Genomic DNA, 20,665 nt, shown 5'->3' with positions numbered 1-20,665 from the left:
CGCCTTAGTGCACATTGCCAAACAAAAACAAATTAAAATCTTATGAAACAAGTTGCAAAAGCTATTGATAAACATAGGAATGGTCCAGAGTGTAGGAAAATAGATGTTAAGATTCGTTAGGCTTGGACCTTATGTGGTACAGTACAAACATGAGTACAAAGGCAAAAACAAAGGTGGCTAAGACACAGTGACGCAAAGTAGGAGAGAAAAGGAAGTGAAATGTAAACCATTAACCATTGTCTAGCAGATGACCAACATAAGGTCACTGTGCTTCCTGTTCAAAGAATGTTTAATAGCTGATGCTATTATTTATTAATAGAAAATACTTTCTTTTTGTTTTTTCTAGTTAAAATCTTATGTAAGCTTTGTAATCACAAAATGTTGGCTATAAGTCAAGTTTAACAAGTTTAAATGTATAAAAAGCAGGCTTTTAGAATAATAAACTAGAGCTCTCTACATCATCCTGGTGTGCAGACTCTCATTTTCGCCGACTTCGTCCCTCACCTGCTCTTCACCAAGAAACCCCTCGAGTTTCTTGTCACGACCGTGGTCGGGTGGTCGGTGACATGTGAGATGAAGCTTTATCACCTTTGCCTCCAAGTAACACTTTGGCTTCACCTTCTCCAAGACATGTCTGTTTGTTCCTTATAGTAAGTCATACTTATCACTGCTGAATTGATTTTTACTCAAAACAACTCCATAGAAGAGAGTACAACTATTTGACTGTATGGATCATAAAAAATTACGGCTAACATTGAGAAGAATGGGAATCCCATTATGCTTGAAACCTACAACTAGACCAAGAAGTGCTTGTCGAAACAGATTACAGGAACTCTGAATGGTTTTAAATCAAGAAAGGTGTGCTGCAGGGTTGTGTCATTCCTTCATACCTATCCAAGCTGTGTGATGAGCAAATCATTCGTGAAGCTGTACTTTATGAAGAGGGAGGTGGTATGGAGATCAGAAGAAGACTCATCAACAACCTATGTTAGGCAGACGGTACAATCATGCTTGCCAAATGTGAGGAAGACTGAAAATTCTTGCCGCAGAAGATCAAAGACCACAGCCTTCAATATGAATTACATCTCAACATTAAGAAAAGAAAAATCCTTACCATTGGGCCAATAGGCAATATCATGATATATGAAGAGGAAATTTACATTGTTAACGATTGTGTCCTACTTGGCTCCACAATCAATACCTTTGGTACTAGGAGCCAAGAAATTAAAAGAAATATTGCATTGGGAAGGTCTGCTGTCAAGGATCTCTCTAAAGTGCTAAAAAGCAATGATGTCAGTTTAAAGACTATGATATTCCTGATATAAACCATGATCTTTTCAATTACTTGTTCTGTATCTGAGAGTTGGACAACATATAAGGATGATAGAAAAAGAATCATTGCCTTTTAGTGTTGGTGTTTGAGAAGAATACTGAATATCCCAAGGATTGCTAAAAAGAACAAATATGTCTTGAAGGAAGTACAACTAGGGTGCTCCTTAGAAGCAAGGATGGAGGAATGTCATCTCACATACTTTGGACATATTAACAGGAGAGATTCTTGCGAGGTCAAAGACAATGAGAATGATACAAGATGACATAGTATTCCTATGCATTGTTCACAGGGTCGCTATGAGTTGTAGTAGACTTGATGACACCTACAAATAACAAGATTTTCAAGGCTATAATCTGCACCAAAGCAGACTACCTCATCTTTCCCCCACAGAGCAGCTGGTGAGTCAAAACCATCAACCATTTGGTTAGCAGTTGGGTGTGTAAGCACCACACCCTCAGGACTCCTTTCTAAAAGAATGCAACAGAATCTGATAGTATAAAGCTTGTTTCTGTGATGTATTTCCTCAAATGGAAAGTAGGCAGAGACAAAGGAGGAGGTGGAGTGGAACGCCATAAAATGTAAGTTCCAAGGGAATGAATCCCCCTGTGTCCTCTGTTGTCTCTGGTTTTCAAAGATGTTAGGTAGATATTTATTTGATCAACAAATGAATTAATAGTGGATATTCAATGAGCATAAATTAACAGACGTCTAACAGGATATGAAGGGCCTACATGAGGACTATTAAAGGGATGAGGTGTGATAAAGTTTGAGGACCATTGGCACAAAATGAAAATAAGTACACATGTCAAGAATAAGAGAATATTTATTATTCTTCATTTCTCTCCGGCAAGACTGGGCTTTGGTGAAGGGATGAAGGGCCCCCTTGGAGACATTGCTGGAAGAAAACTCTGGAAGAGCTTTCTACGCACAGTGGATATTGTCATGGGCAGTCGCCAGCACTCTGCTTATCAGGACAACAAATTCCCTAAAATTAATCTGTGCGTCTCCATCTCTATCCAGTTCCTGGAATATTTTGTCAATGGTAGATTGATCTCTGGTATTCTAGAAGAAAGGAATAGCAGATAGTGTAAGCTCAGAATCTCCAAATAAAATCTTCCCCTCCTTTCTCTAAGCTCCCTAATCCCTTTAAAGTCATCTTATGGAAGAACCTGAGAACATTAATTCATTAGCCAAAATTATTGAAGTGAATCTAACATGACAAAACAGAGGAAAGACTGAAAAATCAATGGTGAACCATCCTGGAATCATATAAGTTTCACCTGGAAAGGTGCTTGAAGATCATCTTACTTAGCCTTTCCCTGCTTCCCTCTACTTTACATATGAGAAAACAGCTTCCAGATAGAAAAGAGTGGAAAACCCAAGGTAATAGGTAAGTCAGGAAAAGAGAGCAATTGCAGCACCTGGCCTACAGCTGGCAGAGAACGTCCTTAGGACTCTAACTTGGACAGGTCTTTCCTCCAATCCTTGTCCCACCATCAGTCTTTCAGCCTCAGTGCTGCCTTCAGTGGGGCAGCTTGAAGTCAGAGTGATTACCTACCTTGAGGGTATTTGGAAGTTCCCTTGTGATCAGCTGCTTCAGCTCACTCTTACTGAGGGTGTCAAAATCTCCCACCCTCACTGAGTACTGGTGGTAAATATTGATGATTCCCTCCATGTGTTCTTCCAGCTTTGACATCTTCCTGACCTGGAGTTAACCTGTGAAGAAACACATGAGATCACACACACACACACACACACACACACACACACACACACACACACCCCTACTGCCACTCTTTCCTCTCTCTCTGCACCAAAGATTTAAGAAGGCCATGACTCTCAGGGCTCTGTGTTTGATTTTTGAAAATGCAAATGAATTTTCATTTATGGATACGATGAGAAGGACATATAACTAAAATCTAGAAATCTGGGATGGCCCACAGTGTCCCCTGCCAACCTGTTCACAAAAGGAGATTTTCCAGAAGTTATTATTTCCTCAAGCTGATTTGGGAAGAGCTCTGTATTTAATCAGGCTCTCCACATTCCTACATGTGATCACTGGGTCACATATCCCAGTTCCATCCCTAAATCTTCAGGTTGTGTTTACTTAGTACAGCAAGAACTGCTCTATTTGGGACAAAATGTGGTCGGGCAAGTAGGAGATGATGGCTCCCAAATGCCTGCAAAGTAGCAACCTGCAATCAATACCTTATGGTTCAACCAAGGAAAATACACTTACCTTTGATTCACAGGTAGCACAGAAGTTGTAGCAAGAAGCCACAGTAGTGAGGGACGCTGTGCCAAGTTGGTTTATATAAGACACTCCAGACTTGCTCTTTCACAGTCAGTGAGGAAATTCTCTCTCTGGTTCATCATGACACAATTGCTGAACATGTTCTATTGCTCAAGAGGAACTTCTAACCAGTGGCTTTGACTACAACACAGAAAACTCAGATTGCAACCACCCCACATTCCACCCTTTGCTCGGATTGATATAAACACCCCTACCTCACTCATCAATATATATATCACAACTTAATCCCAATTCTGGCTTTCAGAGGTCATTCTATCCACTAATCCCTAATAAAGGGTGAAGGGAGCCAAGTTCATTACTTGGCAAGGGAAGGAGAGGAAGATATTTTTGCCGAGTGTCCATTATAGGAAAAATGCCAATGGCAATAGCAATAGTAAAGTGAATTTTCAGTCCTAGAAGAGAGAAGGCATAAAATAAAAGGGAAAGAACTTTGAGAAAGCCAAACCCTTGTGTGAGTTATTATTGTTGTTGCTGTTCGGTGTCATCTAATTGACTCTGACTTATAGCAACTTTGTGAACAACAGAATGAAACTTTGACCAGTCCTGTGTCATCCTCACAATCTCTACACACTTCAAGCTGGTAGTTGGATTCATTGTGTAAGTTAACCGCATCAGAGTCCTGTTCTTCTCTGATTCTCCACCTGTCTATACACAGTCCCCCTTCCAAAGAATGGCCCATCCTGGTAACATGACCAAAGTATGTGAGACAAAGTCTTACCATCCTTACCTGGGAGGAGCACCTTAGTAGTAGCACAATTAGCTGGACAATCACTAAGGAGGATAGAAGGAAAATTGATGCCTTTGAGCTGTGGTGCTGGAGAAGAGTATTGAGGGTACCATGGACTGCTAGGAAAACAAACAGATTCATCCTGGAAGGAATCAAACCAAGTGGCGCTTTGGAGGCAAGGATTCTGAGGCTTCATCTAACATATTTTGGACTTGTTGTAAGGAGGGGACCGGTCCTTGGAGAGGGACATCATGCTTGGTAGGGTGGAGGGAAAGTGCAGGAGGGGAAGGCCCTCTATGAGGTGGATTGATTGACTGGGGCAATTGGGATGGGTGTATCGGAGATGGTGCAAATGGCACAGGACAGAGCGGAGTTTATAGAGTGTTGTACATAGGGTTGCTATGAGTCGCAAACGACACGACGGCACATAACAACAACAAACAATTAAGTGTTCTGGAGTTCTTATTCTTTTTACATCATCCATAATTTATTATGATCTACACAGTTGGGTATCTTTATTTAGTCCAATAAAACCTAAGTAAACACTTTTCTGGTATTCTCTACTTTCAGCCCAAAATCCAACTGACATGAGCAAAAAGAGTTCTTTTTCCATGTTTTCTTTATCATATGCGCTACTTCCAGAAATGATTCCGTGTTGCTCAACTCTTTTTGATACAGTGACTCTGTGTATTCTTTTCATCTTGATTTGATGCTTCTTGCATCATTCAATGTTTTGTATTGCAACTCAAGGCTTGAATTTGCTTTTTGGTTCTTTCCACTCATGCCTTGTCTTCTCTGGTTGCCTTTGAAGTATTCTGCTCTATTCTTTTCTTCCTCATGTCTTCTCTTTGTTTCAGCTTCTTTCTGTTATTTAATAACAAAGCACTTGTCTTCTGCATCTTGAAGAGCACTCGCTACATTAACATCAGTCAGCTGTCAGTTTCCTGTACTGTGTTGCCTTCTGTGTTCTGTGGTTCTGGAAGCTATGTCATGGTTTGGCCATGACATCCATAAATTCAACATCCATAAGTTTGGTCATCCCATGGATGACCAAAAGAACAAACAAATACGTCTTGGAGAGGGTGCAGCTGGAGTACTTTTTGGAGACAAGGATGATGAGGCTTTGCCTCACATACTTTGGTCATGTTGCTAGGAGGGGCTATTCCTTGGAGAGAGACATGATGCTTGGAAGGGTAGAGGGTTGGTGAAGGAGAGGAAGACCCTCAACCAGGTGAATTGACAAGGTTACTACTGTTGCAATGGGCTTTAATGTGTCAGGAGGTGTGAAGGTGGTACAGGATAGAACAAGGTTCAGATCTCTTGTTCATAGGGTCGCTATGAGTTGTACTTGACAACATCTAACAATAATAACACTGTAATTAATGTTATTAAAAATGTGAATGAATAATCAAATGAAATCATAATTTCAATGTTCTAAAACAAACAAAGAGAGAGAGACAGAGACTGACAGAGAGAGAGAAGGAAGAGAGAAATCTAAACATAAAGAATCCACATATACAGGAAGGAGGAAGCAATTAAAAGGGAGTGATTTAACTCATTAGTAGAGCCTTCAGTCACCTGAATTGAGAGCCTTTGCTGAGATGAAACTTCAAGGAGTGATAGCTGGAGACACTGAACTCCAGGCACTCTTCTCACTTTTATTGAATCTGGGCAAGAACTAGATGATTTTCTGTATCAGCTAATAAACTGAACAGAAGACTAGGTTGGATTTTTTTTTCCTCTTCCCATAACACACCTCTGTAGGGACCGGGAGAGGGAAATCCTACCCCCTACTGCCCAGTAAATAGAGAGGATCTCAATGCTGCCATATGCTAGCAGATAGAGTTGTGCTGCCAGCCCGAACGTGAATGGTTCAGATCTACCAAGTGTTCTATGAGAGAAAGACAGGAAACTTCCTTCAGTGCAGTTTTTTTTTTAAATTTTTTTTTATTTTATTATTTTTGTGTGCGTGTACCGTCAAATCAGATCTGACTGGTACAGGAGGAGATTGCCCCTCCTTCCCCGGCAGAGCATTTGGTGGATTCGAACCATGCACCTCTGGGATTGTAGTTGCAGCTTCTTGCCACTAGGCCACCAGAGCTCCCCGCCTTCAGTGCAGTTTACAGTCTCTGCAAACACATTGGAGTGTGGGAAGCCAAATGTTAAACTTAATAGTAAACCAAATGCTTAATCAGAAACTGAAAGAGGCACAAAACAAGCTGGAATTTCTCTTGTAACAGATTACAAGGAACAAGGTAGCATTTCTCCCGAGGCAGATCACAGAAATAGGCAAACCAGGTGTCATCTGCCACCTCCAGTTTGTCCTTGTGGTTTCATCCTCCCTGAGATAGCAAAAGAATGTTAGAGAAAACTATAGGTTCACTAGTAAAGAACTTTTCTCTGTGATTTATCTCCTGGCAATTCTCAGTAAAGGCAAGAGAGACTCTAGGCTCGAGGATGCTGAAGTCTCGGAGCTCTACACCCTCTGCCTTAGCTCTCTGGTCTCCCCCTCATTTCTTGGTGTCTCTGTCTCATTCATTCTTCCCAGATGACAACACTGGAGGATCAATGCTCAGTCGTTTCTGAGTTGGCTATAACAACAGTTTTGAATTTACTCTCATCAGTGGCCATCTGGGAAGGCCAGGCATCTCTTCTTCCATTTCTATTTTCTCTTTCTACGTCACATTTTGTCTCTTTTCCACTCACCCACTTTACAGTTTTCATTTTTACTAATTTTCTTTTTCTCATTCAACCATATATATATTTCCCCTCTCACAGGAGAGGAGGGAGGGAAAAAAATCCAGTATCAAATTAGGACTAAAACACAAATGGAGGTTGTACACCAATGTTCATAGCAGAGTTATTCACAATTGCAAGAACATGGAAATAACCCAAATGTCCAACCACCGTATAATGTATTGAGAAATTGTGGTGTATTCACATGATTGAATACTACACAGCACTCAGAAGCAACGATTTAAAAAAATACTACATAACTTGGGAGAGACTGGAGAGCATTATGCCAAGTGAACTAACTCAATGTCTTAAGGACCAAAATGGCATAAGGTCATTATTTGAAAAATAGAAGAATAGTAAAGCAGGTATGGGGGCTCAAGGGGGAAGGAGTGGGAGCAGAGGAGTGAGGGTGGTGGGAGGAGATCACAATGTAGCACAATTTTGTGGGTAGAAGGAAGGGTTAAAGGAAAGGGGAAAGATTTGATCTAAAATGATGGGGTAATGGTGGACATAATTTAATAGTAATTAATTTTATAAAACTCAATATACGGGAGTGACTGTATTAAACACAATGTGAATGAAGGAAAGTGTGAAACACAATATATACAAATTTTGTATGCAAACAAATACAAAACAGTATCTCCATGTTAGTCTACTACATCCATCATATCTACTATCTACTTTCCTAAACTACTCATATCATAAGCACTCTGTCTTGCACTACTGAATCAGTAACATCCATTCTTGCCACCTGTAGTACTTTTCACAACCAGTAAATGAGTATCTATTCCTAAACTCTACTTTCCCTTTTCTTGACTCTATTATCAACAATCATGAAAACTTTAATCAAGAAATCAAAAGACACATTGCCTTGAACAAATCTGCTGTCATGGACCTTTCTAAAGTGATAAAGAAATAGAATGTCACTTTAAAGATTAAACTGTAACAGCAAAGACTGAAGCCATGGTATTTATAACTACTTCATATGCTTGTGGAAGTTACACAATGAATAAGAAAAATTGACGAAGAATTGCTACTATTCAACAGGTGCTGACAAAAAAAATTTGAATATACCATGTGTTTGTTAGGTGTCATGGAATCAAGTACAGTGTATAGTGACTCTATGTACAACAGATCTGAACCCTGTCCTATCCGGTGCCATTCTCGTCATCTCTGACACACTTGAGCCTGTTGCTGAAGTCACTGTGTCAATCCATCTTGTCAAGGGTCTTCCTCTCTTTTGATGAGCCTTTACTTTCCCAAACATGATGTCTCTTTCCAAGAAATAACCTCTCCTCACAATATGCCCAAAGTATGGGAGATGAAGCTTCACCATCAATACTTCCAAAGAGCACTGTGGCTGCACTCTCTCCCACACATATCTGTTTGTTCTTTTGGACACCCATGGGATATTCAGTACTCTTCTCCAACACCACAGCTCAAAGGTGTCAATTCTTCTTCTGTCATCCTTAATCATTGTTCAGCTCTCAAATGCATAATAGCATGTGGTTGAAAAGACCAGCAGCTGAGTCAGACACACCTTAGTCTTAAAAATAAAATTATTGTTCCTTATTAATTTGGAGAAGTCCCCAACAACAGATTTTCTCAGTGCAATAAGTCTCCTGATCTCCAAACTGCTAGTACCAATACTGTTGAATGTGGATCCATCTAAGATGAAATTGGTGACACTTTCAAGATTTTCTCCACCTATCGTAATGTTGCCTGTTTCTTTTAAGTCCTTGATTATGCTAATAATCTCTCAAATTTCTTCAGGAATGCAATTTTGCTTTTAGTTTACTATTCTCCTAGACGGAAACATATCTAACAGCTTCTACTTGGCTTTTCCTCCCATACTCTACATGTCAGAGATCTGATGTGTAGGTTCTACCAGTTGCTGAATATGTCTATTCCAATTATGTATTCTAGAACTGAGGAAATCACCCAGTGGGCAAACTATCAGAGGGACTTAAGCTAAAATTCCCACAGAAAGCCGATCTCCACATGGCCATACTCTGACAAGGGGACCAGAGTGATGTTTTAGGTCTCCTGGAGTGACTGTTAATTCAGAGCCAATATCCAACAATCTTTGAAAAAGATGATTATTACCTTTCTCCCAATGAACGGGCCCTTTCACAAATTTCATAGGTCTCTTTGGAGAAGAGTAGAAGAAAGATTGACAACACAAAATTTTAACTACATAATGAGGTCTTTCCTCAACGGGTCCTGGCCTTCACTTTAATCAAGGATTTGTAGATCGGTAAACTTGCTCATCTGGAATAACTCTGTGATGACTTTCTTTATGGTGATTCTTGTTAAATTGTCATTCACCTAAACAAGAACTTTTCTGTTTGACCAGATATAGTAAATATTTAGTAGATTTGCACTCTGATTTACCATCTACAAAAGAACAAACTGATATATCTTGGGAAAAGTGCAGGTAGAACAATCCTTAGAGGTAAAGATGGTGAAGCTTTATCCCTCATAATTTGAGCATGTTGCTAGGAGAGTCTATTCCTTGGAAAGGGACAGCATGCTTGGAAGGATGGTGGTCAGAGAAAGAGAGAAAGACCCTCAGTGAAATGGGTTGATATAGTGACTGTAGCACGGGCACAGTGTGTCAGAGATGATGAGGATGACACAAGGTAGGACAGGATTCAGGTCAGCTGTTCGTTGGATTGCTAGGAGTTGTTATTGACTCAAAACAGCAGTTAGGGACATCAACAACCTTTTACTTTATTCCTAAGAACACTATGACTAAGTAGTCAATACTATAAATTCATGAGTCAGATTATTCTGACTATTGCTATTTTTAGATGGATCTTGGCTGAAAGCAGGGAATAGCAGAGGAATGTATATCAGTGTTTCCTTGACTATGCAAAGGTGTTTGACAGTGTGGATCATAACAAACTGTGGCTGACTCTGAGAAGAATGGGAATCCCAGAACACTTGATCGTGCTAATGAGAAATGCATGCTTGTCAGAACAGAGGCAATTGTCAGAATAGAGCAAAGAAACAATGAATGGTTCAAAACTGGGAAGGGCATATGCAAGGGATTTGTCCTGTCTCCATACCATTTCAACCTGTATGCAAAACATATTATCCGGGAGGCTGGGCTCTATGAGGAGGAATGTGGGGTCAAGACTGGTGGAAGATCTATCAATAATCTGCAATATGCAGATGACACAACTCCACATGCTGAAACTGAGGAGGACCTGAAGCGCTTGCTGTAGAGGGTCAAGGACTGCAGCCTCCAATATGGACTGAGGCTCAATATCAAGAAGACAAAGATTCTCACCACTAGGCCAATTGGCAGCATCAGGATGAACGGTGAAGAGATTGAGATTGTTCACAGTTTTGGTTTGCTTGGCTCCACAGTCAAAACTCTTGGCACCAGTAGCCAGGAAATTAAAAGACATATTGCAATGGGAAAGTCTGCGGTTAGGGACCTCCCCAAAGTACTGAAGAGCAATGGTGTCTCTCTGGAGACTAATACAGGCCATGGTCTTTGCTATCACTTGTTATGCATCAGAGAGTTGGACAATGACTAAGGAGGATAGAAGGAGAATTGATGCCTTTGAGCTGTGGTGCTGGAGAAGAGTAGTGAGGGTACCATGGACTGCTAGGAAAACAAACAGATTCATGCTGGAAAGGGTCAAACTGGGCGGCTCCTTGGAGGCAAAGATTCTGAAGCTCCATCTAACATACTTTGGACACATTATAAGGAGGGACTGGTCCTTGGAGAGAGACATCATGCTTGGGAGGGTGGAGGGACAGCGCAGGAGGGGAAGGCCCTCTATGAGGTGGATTGATTCAGTGACTGGGATAATCGGGATGGGTGTATTGGAGACGGTGCGATTGGCACAGGACAGAGCAGAGTTTAGGGCTGTTGTACATAGGGTCACTATGAGTCGCAAGATGGCACATAACAACAACAACAACATTGCTTTGACTGTACTGTCCACTGTGGTTCCCACACCCATATTGTCCTTGCCAATTAAGTACTGCCCTTTGACACCTACCTTATGACACAAGGTCCAAGAAGCTCCATTGTGGGTTCCTTCCCCTCCACCCCTCCACTCCTCCACCCCTTACTTCAAACCACTTTGCTTGGGTGTTGAGAACACATCACCTTTCCAGATCGCTATCCAGGTTTCACATGATTACCTGTTTTGTTTTGTTTTTTTAGGGGCTTATGTCTTTTACTGGTGTTCCCCCTCCCCCCAGATGAAAGTAGTAACCAGCTAAGAGCTGACCCTAATTTTGGTCAGATATCCCTTATCCCACTCATCCTCCCCTGTCTTAATACAGAGTAGCTCCTCCTGCCAAGTATGACTTACATAAAATGGCAATGATAGCAGTCTTCAAGGATATTGGGACTCTTTTCACAAATATGTTTCACTGTGGTGAAAGGTGTGATCTCTGGGTATTCCATGTGTGGGTCTATAAGCCCAATCTGATAAACCAACACTAACATGCCTGTTTCCCTAAGTATTTAAACACCTTCTACAGTATATAAAGGCAGGTCTGGTACCTCAACCTGACCTAGTGTTGTTGTTGTGTTGTGTACCATCGAGTCAGAACGAACCCATAGCTGAAAGCATTCAGAAGCAGTTAATCACATGGGAGGATACTGGCCATCTTTCTTGCACGGAGCAGCTGGTGACCTCAAAGTGCTTGCCTTCAGTATTGCAGCACACCAAATAATATGTGCTTCGGTGAACCAACTGAATAAACTATTAGATCTTGTCCTCGCCTATCAAGCTGAAATACAGATTTAAAACAACAAAACGTTATATAGTTCTCTTTTACTGTAGGAGAATCTGATGGCTTTTGTATTAGATCTAGCAATTATTGAATCTTTCGGATTTTCTATATAGAGAATCCTATTATTTGCAAATAGACATAGTTTTACTTACATGTTGCAAATTTGCAAGCCTTTTATTTACTTTTCTTGCCTTATTCCTTTTCTGATTTTGAATTATGCAATATCCTCTTATTCTGTTCAAATTACTTCTTTATTTTGTGCCATTTCAAACAAGTGCAAGTAAGTGTTCTTGAATTCCTATTCTTATCAACGTTATTCATTATTTATTGTGACTCATAGAGTTAAATGTCTATGCACAGTCAATAAAACACAAGTAAACATATTCTCTGCTTTCAATCAAGATCTATCAGATAGCAGTCATAGTAGCCCTTGTTCCACTACCTCTTCTATATTCAGCTTGACATTTCAGCAGGTGTCTGTTTATAAATTGTTCCAACTATCCTTTAATAATCTTCAGCCAGTAAAGCTTTACTTGTATATGACATTGTCTAATAATTTATACATTCTGTTGGGTTACTTTTGGATCTCTTCACATCAGTTGGCCTGTCTTCTAAATTTTTTAGCATAACTCGTGAGTAAATCCAACATTTAGTATATATCCCAAATAATAAGAGCTGTGATATGAACAGATACATATATACCATGCTCGTTGAAGTATTATTTAAATATAATTCAGATGGAAACCACCTGCGTAACCATCAAAAACTGCTTAAACTATTGCACATACACAAAATGGAATACTATGAACATTAGAAAATAATGAAGAAATTTAAGACACCACAGAACATGGGTGAACCTGGAGTAAATAATATAAGTCAGTCACAAAAAGCCAAATATTGAATAGATCAATTATTATAAAAAGATAAGGAAAAGCTTACACACAGAAAAAAGGTAACTAGGGATAAGAGGAATGGAAGACTTTGACAGAGACACACCCATGCCTCACATACACCATTTTTGCTGCTTTGTCTTCCAAGGTGGCTGTGTGTTTCTGAGTGGCACACCTCCTGGCCAGCCCCAGAGAACAGGGGAGGCCCACCAGTGGGACCAGCTCACTTCCCTTGGACAGAGCCACAACCACACCTTCCCTCTTGCCATGTGTCTGCTATTTTCATAGCTTTGACTTCAAAGTTGGTCTGTATGTTTGTGAGTGGCACCCCCCACATCCCCACCCACCACTAGCAGCTCCAGCAAACAGGGGAGGCCCACCAGTGAGACTAGCTCTCTTCTCTCGGACAAAGCCACACCCATGCCTTCCCTCTGTCTGTGTCACCATTTCTTCTGCTTTGCCTTCCAGGTTAAAGCCCTCAGGCCTGCAGCCCTTGTCCCCTCCTCCTAATTGTTGTCGTTGTTGTTGTTGTTTGGTGCCATTAGCGACCTTATGAACAAACAGCCTAAGCACTGTTCATACATAGAGTTTCCAGAGGCAAGTAATATCGGAAGTGGATGCCGCTCCTGCTTCCAGGCTTGATTTAGTTGGGAAGCTCCAGCCAACACTGTCCACCATGGGTACCCATTACCACGACTGGCACATCACCATCACAGTCTTCAGCATCACAGCAGCCACGAGTTACCTCTGTACAGCAACGCACAGACCAGTGCTATACCACCTAGAAGAATGTTTGACAGGAAAACAATTTGAACCTGGCACGAGGGCCGCAGATGAAAATCACCCACCTTCAGCTTGGTAGTATAACTTCCTTTCCACTAGGCCAACGTAGCTCTCTCTTTGTAGTTGTCATTATAAAAAATTTTGAACATAATATAAATTATCAGTCTAACTTGGGAGGGATTGGAGGGCATTATGTTGAGTGAATTAACTCAGTCCCATAAGGACAATACTTTATAAAACTATTAATGTAGAATGAGCAGGAAAATCCAACGGGAAGGAGGGTGGCAGCCGAGGGGTGAGGATGAGCGAGGTTAATCTTAGGTTTTTATGTGCCACCAAATTGTATGCAACTCAAAGCAACCCTGTGTATAATAGACCTGAATCCTGCCCTATCCTGAGCAAACTTCATTGTGTCTGACACATCTACTCACATTACCCCTATCAATGAATCAGTCCATCTCATCGAGTATCTTCCTCTCTTGTGCTGTTCCTCCACCTTCCCAAGCATGATGTCCCTCTCCAAGGACTGGTCTCTCCATGCAACATGTCCAAAGTATGTCAGACAAAGCTTCAGAATCCTTGCCTCCAATGAGCAGCCTGGTTTTACCCTCTCTAGAAAGAATTTGTTTGTTCTCTTAGCAGTCCATGGGATATTCAATACTCTTCTCCAGTAATTATCCCTAGTCATTTTTCAGCTTTATGATGCATAACAAGTAGTCACAAAAACTATGACCTGGATCAGATGAACCTAAGTCTCCAGACTGACATCATTGCTCTTCAGTACTTTGGAGTAGTCCCTGACGGCAGACTTTGCAATGCAATTTGTCTTTTAATTTCCTGGATGCTGGTACCAAGAATGTTGATTGTAGAGTCAAAAATCTGAAGCTGTTAATCTCTTCACTGTCTATCATGATGCTGCCAATAGGCTCAGTGGTGAGAATCTTTGTTTTCTTGACGTTGAGCTTCAACCCATATTGAGCTATATAGTGTTTCTTTGCTCTGTTCTGACGATTGCCTCCTGGTCAAAGTATGTTGTTGTTGTTATGTGCCATCGAGTCGCTTGCAACTCATAGTGACCCTGTGTACAACAGTCCTAAACCCTGCTGTATCTCTTGCCAACCTTATTGTCTCTGACACACCTATTCCCACTACTCCAGTGATGGAATCAATCCATCTCATTAAGGGCCTTTCTCTCCTGCACTGTCCCTCCACCATCCCAAGCATGACGTCCCTCTCCAAGGACTGGTCCCTCCTTGTGACATGTCCAACGTATGTCAGACAGAGTTTCAGAATCCTTGCCTCCAAGGAGCAGCCTGGCTTCACCCTCTCCAGGACAAAACTTGCTTGTTCTCGCAGTCCATGGTATATTCATTACTCTTCTCCAGCACCACATCTTAAAGACATCAACTTTGTTTCTATCATCCCTAGTCATTGTCCAGCTCTCTGATGCATAGCAAGTAATGGCAAAGACCATGGCCTGTATCAGGTACATCTTAGTCTCCAGACTGACATCATTGCTCCTTAGTACCTTAGAGGGGTCTCTGACAGTATACTTTCCCAACGCAATTTGTATTTTAATTCCCTGGCTGCTGGTACCAAGAGTGTTGATTGTAGAGCCAAGCAAACTGAAGCTGTTAACAATCTCAATCTCTTCACCATCCATCCTGATGCTGCCAATTGGTCCAGTGGTGAGAATCTTTGTCTTCTTGAGGCTGAGCCTCAATCCATATTGAAGGCTGCAGTCCTGACCTTCTGCAACAACTGTTTCAGGTCCTCCTCAGTTTCAGCAAGTAGGATTGTGTCATCTGCATAACAGATTGTTGATAAGTCTACCTCCAATCCTGATGCCGTACTTCTCCTCATAGGGCCCAGGTTCCCAGATAATCTGTTCTGCATATAGATTGAAAAGATATGGAGAAAGGACACATTCTTGACACCCTTCCCAATTTTGAACGATGCATTCTTTCCTTGCTCTGTTCTAACAACTGCCTCCTGGTCCAAGTACAAGTTTTGCATAAGCACAATCAAGTGTTCTGGGATTTCCATTCTTAAAGTCAGCCACAGTTTGTTGTGATCCACACAGTCAAATGTCTTTGCATAATCAACGAAACACAAACATTCCTCCAGCACTCTCTGCTTTCAGCCAAGATTCATCTGACATGAGCTATAATATCCCTAGTGCCATGGCCTCTTCTAAATCCAGTTTGCACGTCAGGCAGTTCTCTGTTGATGTGCTGTTCCAGTCATTTTCGGATGATTTTCAGCAGAATCTTGCTTGCATGTGATATCAGTGATAGTGTTCGATAATTTCACACTCTATAGGATCATCTTTCTTTGGAATGGGAACAAATATAGATCTCTTCCAGTCAGTTGGCCAAGTGGTTGTCCTCCAGATTTGGCACAACTTTGTGAGCACTTCCAGGACAGGATCTGTTTGTTGAAATATGTCAATAGCTATGCCATCAATTCCTGGGGCCTTGTTTTTTGCCAATTCTTTCAGACCAGCTTGAACTTTCTCCTTCATCACCACAGACTCTTGCTTATACATTGTTTCTTGAAGTTCTTCTGTGTCCATCAATTCCTTTTGGTATAATGACTCTGTATACTTTTTCCATCTTCTTTTAATGCTTCCTGCATTACTTAATATTCTGCCCAAAGAATTCTTAAGTATTGCAACTCAAGGTTTGAATTTGTTCTTCAGTTCCTTAAGCTTACGAAATGCTGAGCAAGTTTGGCCCTTTTGATTTCTGACTTCAGCTCCTTGCACATTTCATTGTAATACTATATCTTGTCTTCCCTCACTGCCCTCTGAAATCTTCTGTTCAAATCCTTAATATCTTGATTTCTTCCCTTTCCTTTTGTTTCTTGGCACGCCAGTGCAATATTTAGAGTTTCTGCTGATATCCATCTTGGTCTTTTCTTCCTTCTTTGCCTTTGTAATGACCTTTTGCTTTCTTCTAGGATGATATTCTGATATCCTCCCACAGCCACAGCTCACCCAGTCTTCTCTCTTTAATGTCTAAGGCCTTAAGCCTGCACCTGAGATGGTTTTGAAATCCAGGTGGGATAGACTCAAGGACAAATTTTGGTTCCTGTGGAGTTGATTTAATTTTCCTCAGCTTTAGCTTGAACTTGCATATGAGTAGTTGATGGTCTGTTCCACCATCAGCACCTGGCCTAGTTTCTACAGCTGATCTTGAGCTTCTCCAGTGATTCTTTCCACATATGTAATCAGTCTGATTCCTATGCATACCATCGGTGAAATTCATGTGTATAGCCCACGTTTGTGTTTCTTATAAAACGTATTTGCAATGAGTAAGCGTTGATTGTGCAAAATTCTATCATTCTATCTCCAGCCACATTTCTGTCACCAAGTCCATGTTTTCCAACTGCTGATCCTTCTTCTCTATTCTCAACTTTTGCATTCCAGTCACCAATTATTATAAATCTTGTTTGCATGTTCGTTCAATCTCTGACTGCAAAAGTTGGTAGAAATCTTCTATTTCCTCCTCTTTGGCTCTGGTTTTTGGTGCATATATTTGAATGATGGTGATATTCCTTGGACTTCCTTGTATGTGTATGAATATTCTGTAACTCACAACATTGTATTTCAAGATGGATGTAGAAATGACTTTTTGTTTTGCATAAGTACAATCAAGTGTTCTGGGATTCCCATTCTTCTCAGAGTTACCCACAGTTTCTTGTGATCCACACAGTCAAATGCCATTACATAGTCAATGAAACACAGATAGTCATTCCTCTGGTATTCTCTGCTTTCAGCCAAGATCCATCTAACATTAGGTATAATATCCCTAGTACCATGACCTCTTCTAAACGCAGCTTGCACTTTTGGCAGTTCTCTATTGATGTGCTGCTCCAGTAATTTTTTCTTTAATTTCAATTAACATCTACAGATATTTTAGATTCCCATTCATTCATTGTTGCACTTTTCTCGCCGCCCTCCCCTCTCCAGTTCACTCTTCTCCTTGAAAAGCAAAAGAAAAACTCCTTCATTAGTATACAATCCCCTCGCACACCCCCACCCCCACCCTGTGTATACTCCACTCTGCAACCCTCATTCCGGACTCTTATGATAATCATAATGCCCTAAAATATATTACTATTCTCTCCATCTGCTTCAATGCAGTACACATAATTTATCCAGTTTTTCTCAGTCTTACCCCCACCCTGATGTCAGCCTCATTCTACCATAGTGGCACCATATAGTATTTGTCCTTTTGTGACTGAGATATCTCACTCAGTGTAATGTCCTCCAGGGTCACCCATTTGGAATAATATTACGTGAGTTCCTTGGTTTTCGATGCAGTACAGTATTCCATTGTGTGAATATACCACAGCTTCTCTATCCATTCATTTGTTGATGGACACTTAGGTTGTTTCCAACTCCTTGCTATTGTGAACAAAGCTGCGAGAAACATGGGTGTGTATTTATCTGCTTGGATGTCTGTTATGGTCTCTTTGGGGTATATTCTCAGGAGTGGAATTGCTGGGTCAAATGGTATCTCTATTTGCAAATTTTTGAGAAAGCATCACACTAATTTCCACAGTGGTTGCACCATTTTACACTCCCACCAACAGTGAATAAGGGTTCCAGTCTCTCCACAACCTCACCAGCATTTGTTGCTTGCTGTTCTGTTAAATTTTGCTATTCTGACTGGGGTGAGAAGATATCTCATAGTTGTCTTGAGTTGCATCTCTCTCAGAGCTAGGGATTTTGAACATTTCTTCATGTGCTTGTTGGCCATCTGAATGTCTTTTTTGGTGAAGTGTCTGTTCATATCCTGTGCCCATTTTTCAATTGGATTATTTACCTTTATCTTGTTGTGGTGTTCAAGTATTTTATGGGATGGGAGTGACGGAGACAGTGTGATTGGCACGGGATAGAGTGGAGTTTAGGGCTGTTGTACACAGGGTCGCTATGAGTCGCAAGCGACTCGACAGCACATAACAACAACAGATATAAGTCCCTTATCTGACATGTGATTGATTACAAAACATTTTTTAAAATAATTTTCAGTGGAATCTTGCTTGCATGTGATATTAATTATATTTTTGATAATGTATGCACTCTGTTGGGTCACCTTTCTTTGGAATGGGAACAAATATAGATCGCTGCTGGTAAGATGGCCAGGTGGTTGTCCTACAGATTTCCTGGCACAACTTGGTGAGCACACCCAAGACAGCATCTGCTTGTTGAAATATGTCAATTGGTACTCTGTCAATTCCTGGGGCCGTGTTTTTTGCCAATTCTTTCAGAGCATCTTGAACTTCTTCCTTCATCACCAAAGGCTCTTGCTCATATATATGTTGTTTCATTAAATTCTTCTGTGTCCACCAATTCCTTTTGGTACAATGACTCTGTATATTCCTTCCATCTTCTTTTAATACTTTCTGGGTCATTTAATGCTCTACCAAAAGCATCTTTAAGTATTGCAACTCGAGGCTTGAGTTTGTTTTTCCATTCCTTCAGCTTAAGAAATGCCAAGTGAGTTCAGCTTTTTTGATTTTCTGACTCTGGCTCTTTGAACATTTCGTTATAATGCTTTACTTTGTCTTCTCATGCTGCCCTTTGATACCTTCTGCTTACCTCTTTAATTTTTTATTTCTTTCCTTTTCTTTGGCTGCTCCATGCACTAGTGCAATATTCAGAGTGTCTTCTGACATCTGTCTTGGTCTTTTCTTCCTCCTCTGTCTTTGTAATGACCTTTTGCATTCTTACTGGATGATATTTTTTTATATCCTTCCATAGCTCATCTGGTCTTAGCTCGTTAGTGTTCAAAGCCTCAAACCTGTTTCTGAGATGATTTTGAAATTCATGTGGGATTTCAAGGTCAAATTTTGGTCGAACAGGGGAAGGGGTGGGCCAAGACACACATGTAAAGGGTGAGGACAACACTGAATATATTGGTTGTTTCTATAATTGAGTAAATGTCTTTCATCTGCGTAATTTTGTAAAATTCTGGTCTATCAGATACTGTGCTAAATATGAGCATTCAAATTAAGAAAGACCAGGAAAAAGGGTTGGCCATTCACTTCCGAAATGACAGGCTTTTGAAAACCCTATATTCAATAGAGCATATTTAGACTAGCAGATATGGCTACTGAGGCCGAACCCTCAAGTATGGAAACACAGAGCAGACGCTAGTGATTGGAACCTGGAATGTGACAAGCATGAAAGTAAGAAAATTGGACATTGTTAAGAAAGAAATGGAACTCATAAATATTGACATAGTAGGTATTGGTGAAATGAGATGGACTAGTATGGGACATCTTAAGTCAGATCATCATATGATCTACTATTCAGGAGAAGAAAAGGTGAGGGAAAATGGGGTTGCTTTCATAGCAAAATGACTTTTAAAAAATTCATTTCTATATCCATTTTGAAATACAATGTTGTGAGTGACAGGGTAATATTCATACGCATACAAGGAAGTCTAGTGAATAACACTATCATTCAAATATATACACCAACAACTAGAGCCAAAGAGGAAGAAATTGAAGATTTCTACCAATGTCTGCAATCAGAAATTGATCAAATATGCAATCAAGATGTATCAATAATAATGGGTGACTGGAATGCAAAAGGTGGCAATAGAGAAGAAAGATCAGTAGTTGGAACATGGACTTGGTGACAGAAATGAAGATGGAGATAGAATGATAGGGTGTTGTACAATCAACAATTTATTCATTGCAAATACTTTTTATAAGAAACATAAATTCAAATTTTACACATGGATTTCATGGTGATATGTGTGGGAATCTGATCGATTACATCTGTGGAAAGAATCACTGGAGAAGCTCAATATTAGCCATCAAAACAAGGCCAGGTGCTGACTATAGAACAGACCACCAACTACACACATACAAGTTCAAGCTGAAGGTAAGGAAAATTAAATCCACAGGAACCAAAACTTGACCTTGAGTCTATCCCACCTGAATTTCATTCATAATATGGTAATAAATTAAATATATAAATATAGGCAATAAAAGTAATGATAAACTATAAATGAATAATGTACATATTTTTAAAACCTTAACATGTAATGGGCATTTGCAAAATGTCAGGTATTGCAAAGCACCCTTACTTAATGCTTAGG

The 20,665-nt window shown here is 40.5% G+C and overlaps 1 protein-coding gene across 1 annotated transcript; it reads right to left on the bottom strand.

The window, feature by feature from the left end:
• Positions 1 to 2,254: 2,254 nt before the first annotated feature.
• On the bottom strand, positions 2,255 to 3,029 carry S100A12 (S100 calcium binding protein A12). The gene is made up of 2 exons (XM_006895932.1): positions 2,892 to 3,029; positions 2,255 to 2,395 (listed from the first exon to the last, which is right to left on the bottom strand). The coding sequence occupies exons 1-2, from the start codon at positions 3,027 to 3,029 to the stop codon at positions 2,255 to 2,257; spliced, it is 279 nt and encodes a 92-aa protein (XP_006895994.1).
• Positions 3,030 to 20,665: the final 17,636 nt, after the last annotated feature.

Source organism: Elephantulus edwardii, unplaced genomic scaffold (genome assembly GCF_000299155.1).
Source record: "Elephantulus edwardii isolate Elephantulus edwardi_28Jun2011 unplaced genomic scaffold, EleEdw1.0 scaffold00176, whole genome shotgun sequence".
NCBI classification, from domain to species: domain Eukaryota; kingdom Metazoa; phylum Chordata; class Mammalia; order Macroscelidea; family Macroscelididae; genus Elephantulus; species Elephantulus edwardii.
The sequence above is the reverse complement of the archived record's forward strand: the minus strand, read 5'-3'. Positions and strand labels throughout refer to the sequence as shown.

Excerpts from the sequence above, each read along its gene's own strand:
- S100A12 (XM_006895932.1), bottom strand. The coding sequence starts at position 3,029 with ATGTCAAAGCTGGAAGAACACATGGAGGGAATCATCAATATTTACCAC. Across the intron at positions 2,396-2,891 it reads AACTTCCAAATACCCTCAAG|AATACCAGAGATCAATCTAC; the intron begins GTAGGTAATCAC and ends CCTTTCTTCTAG.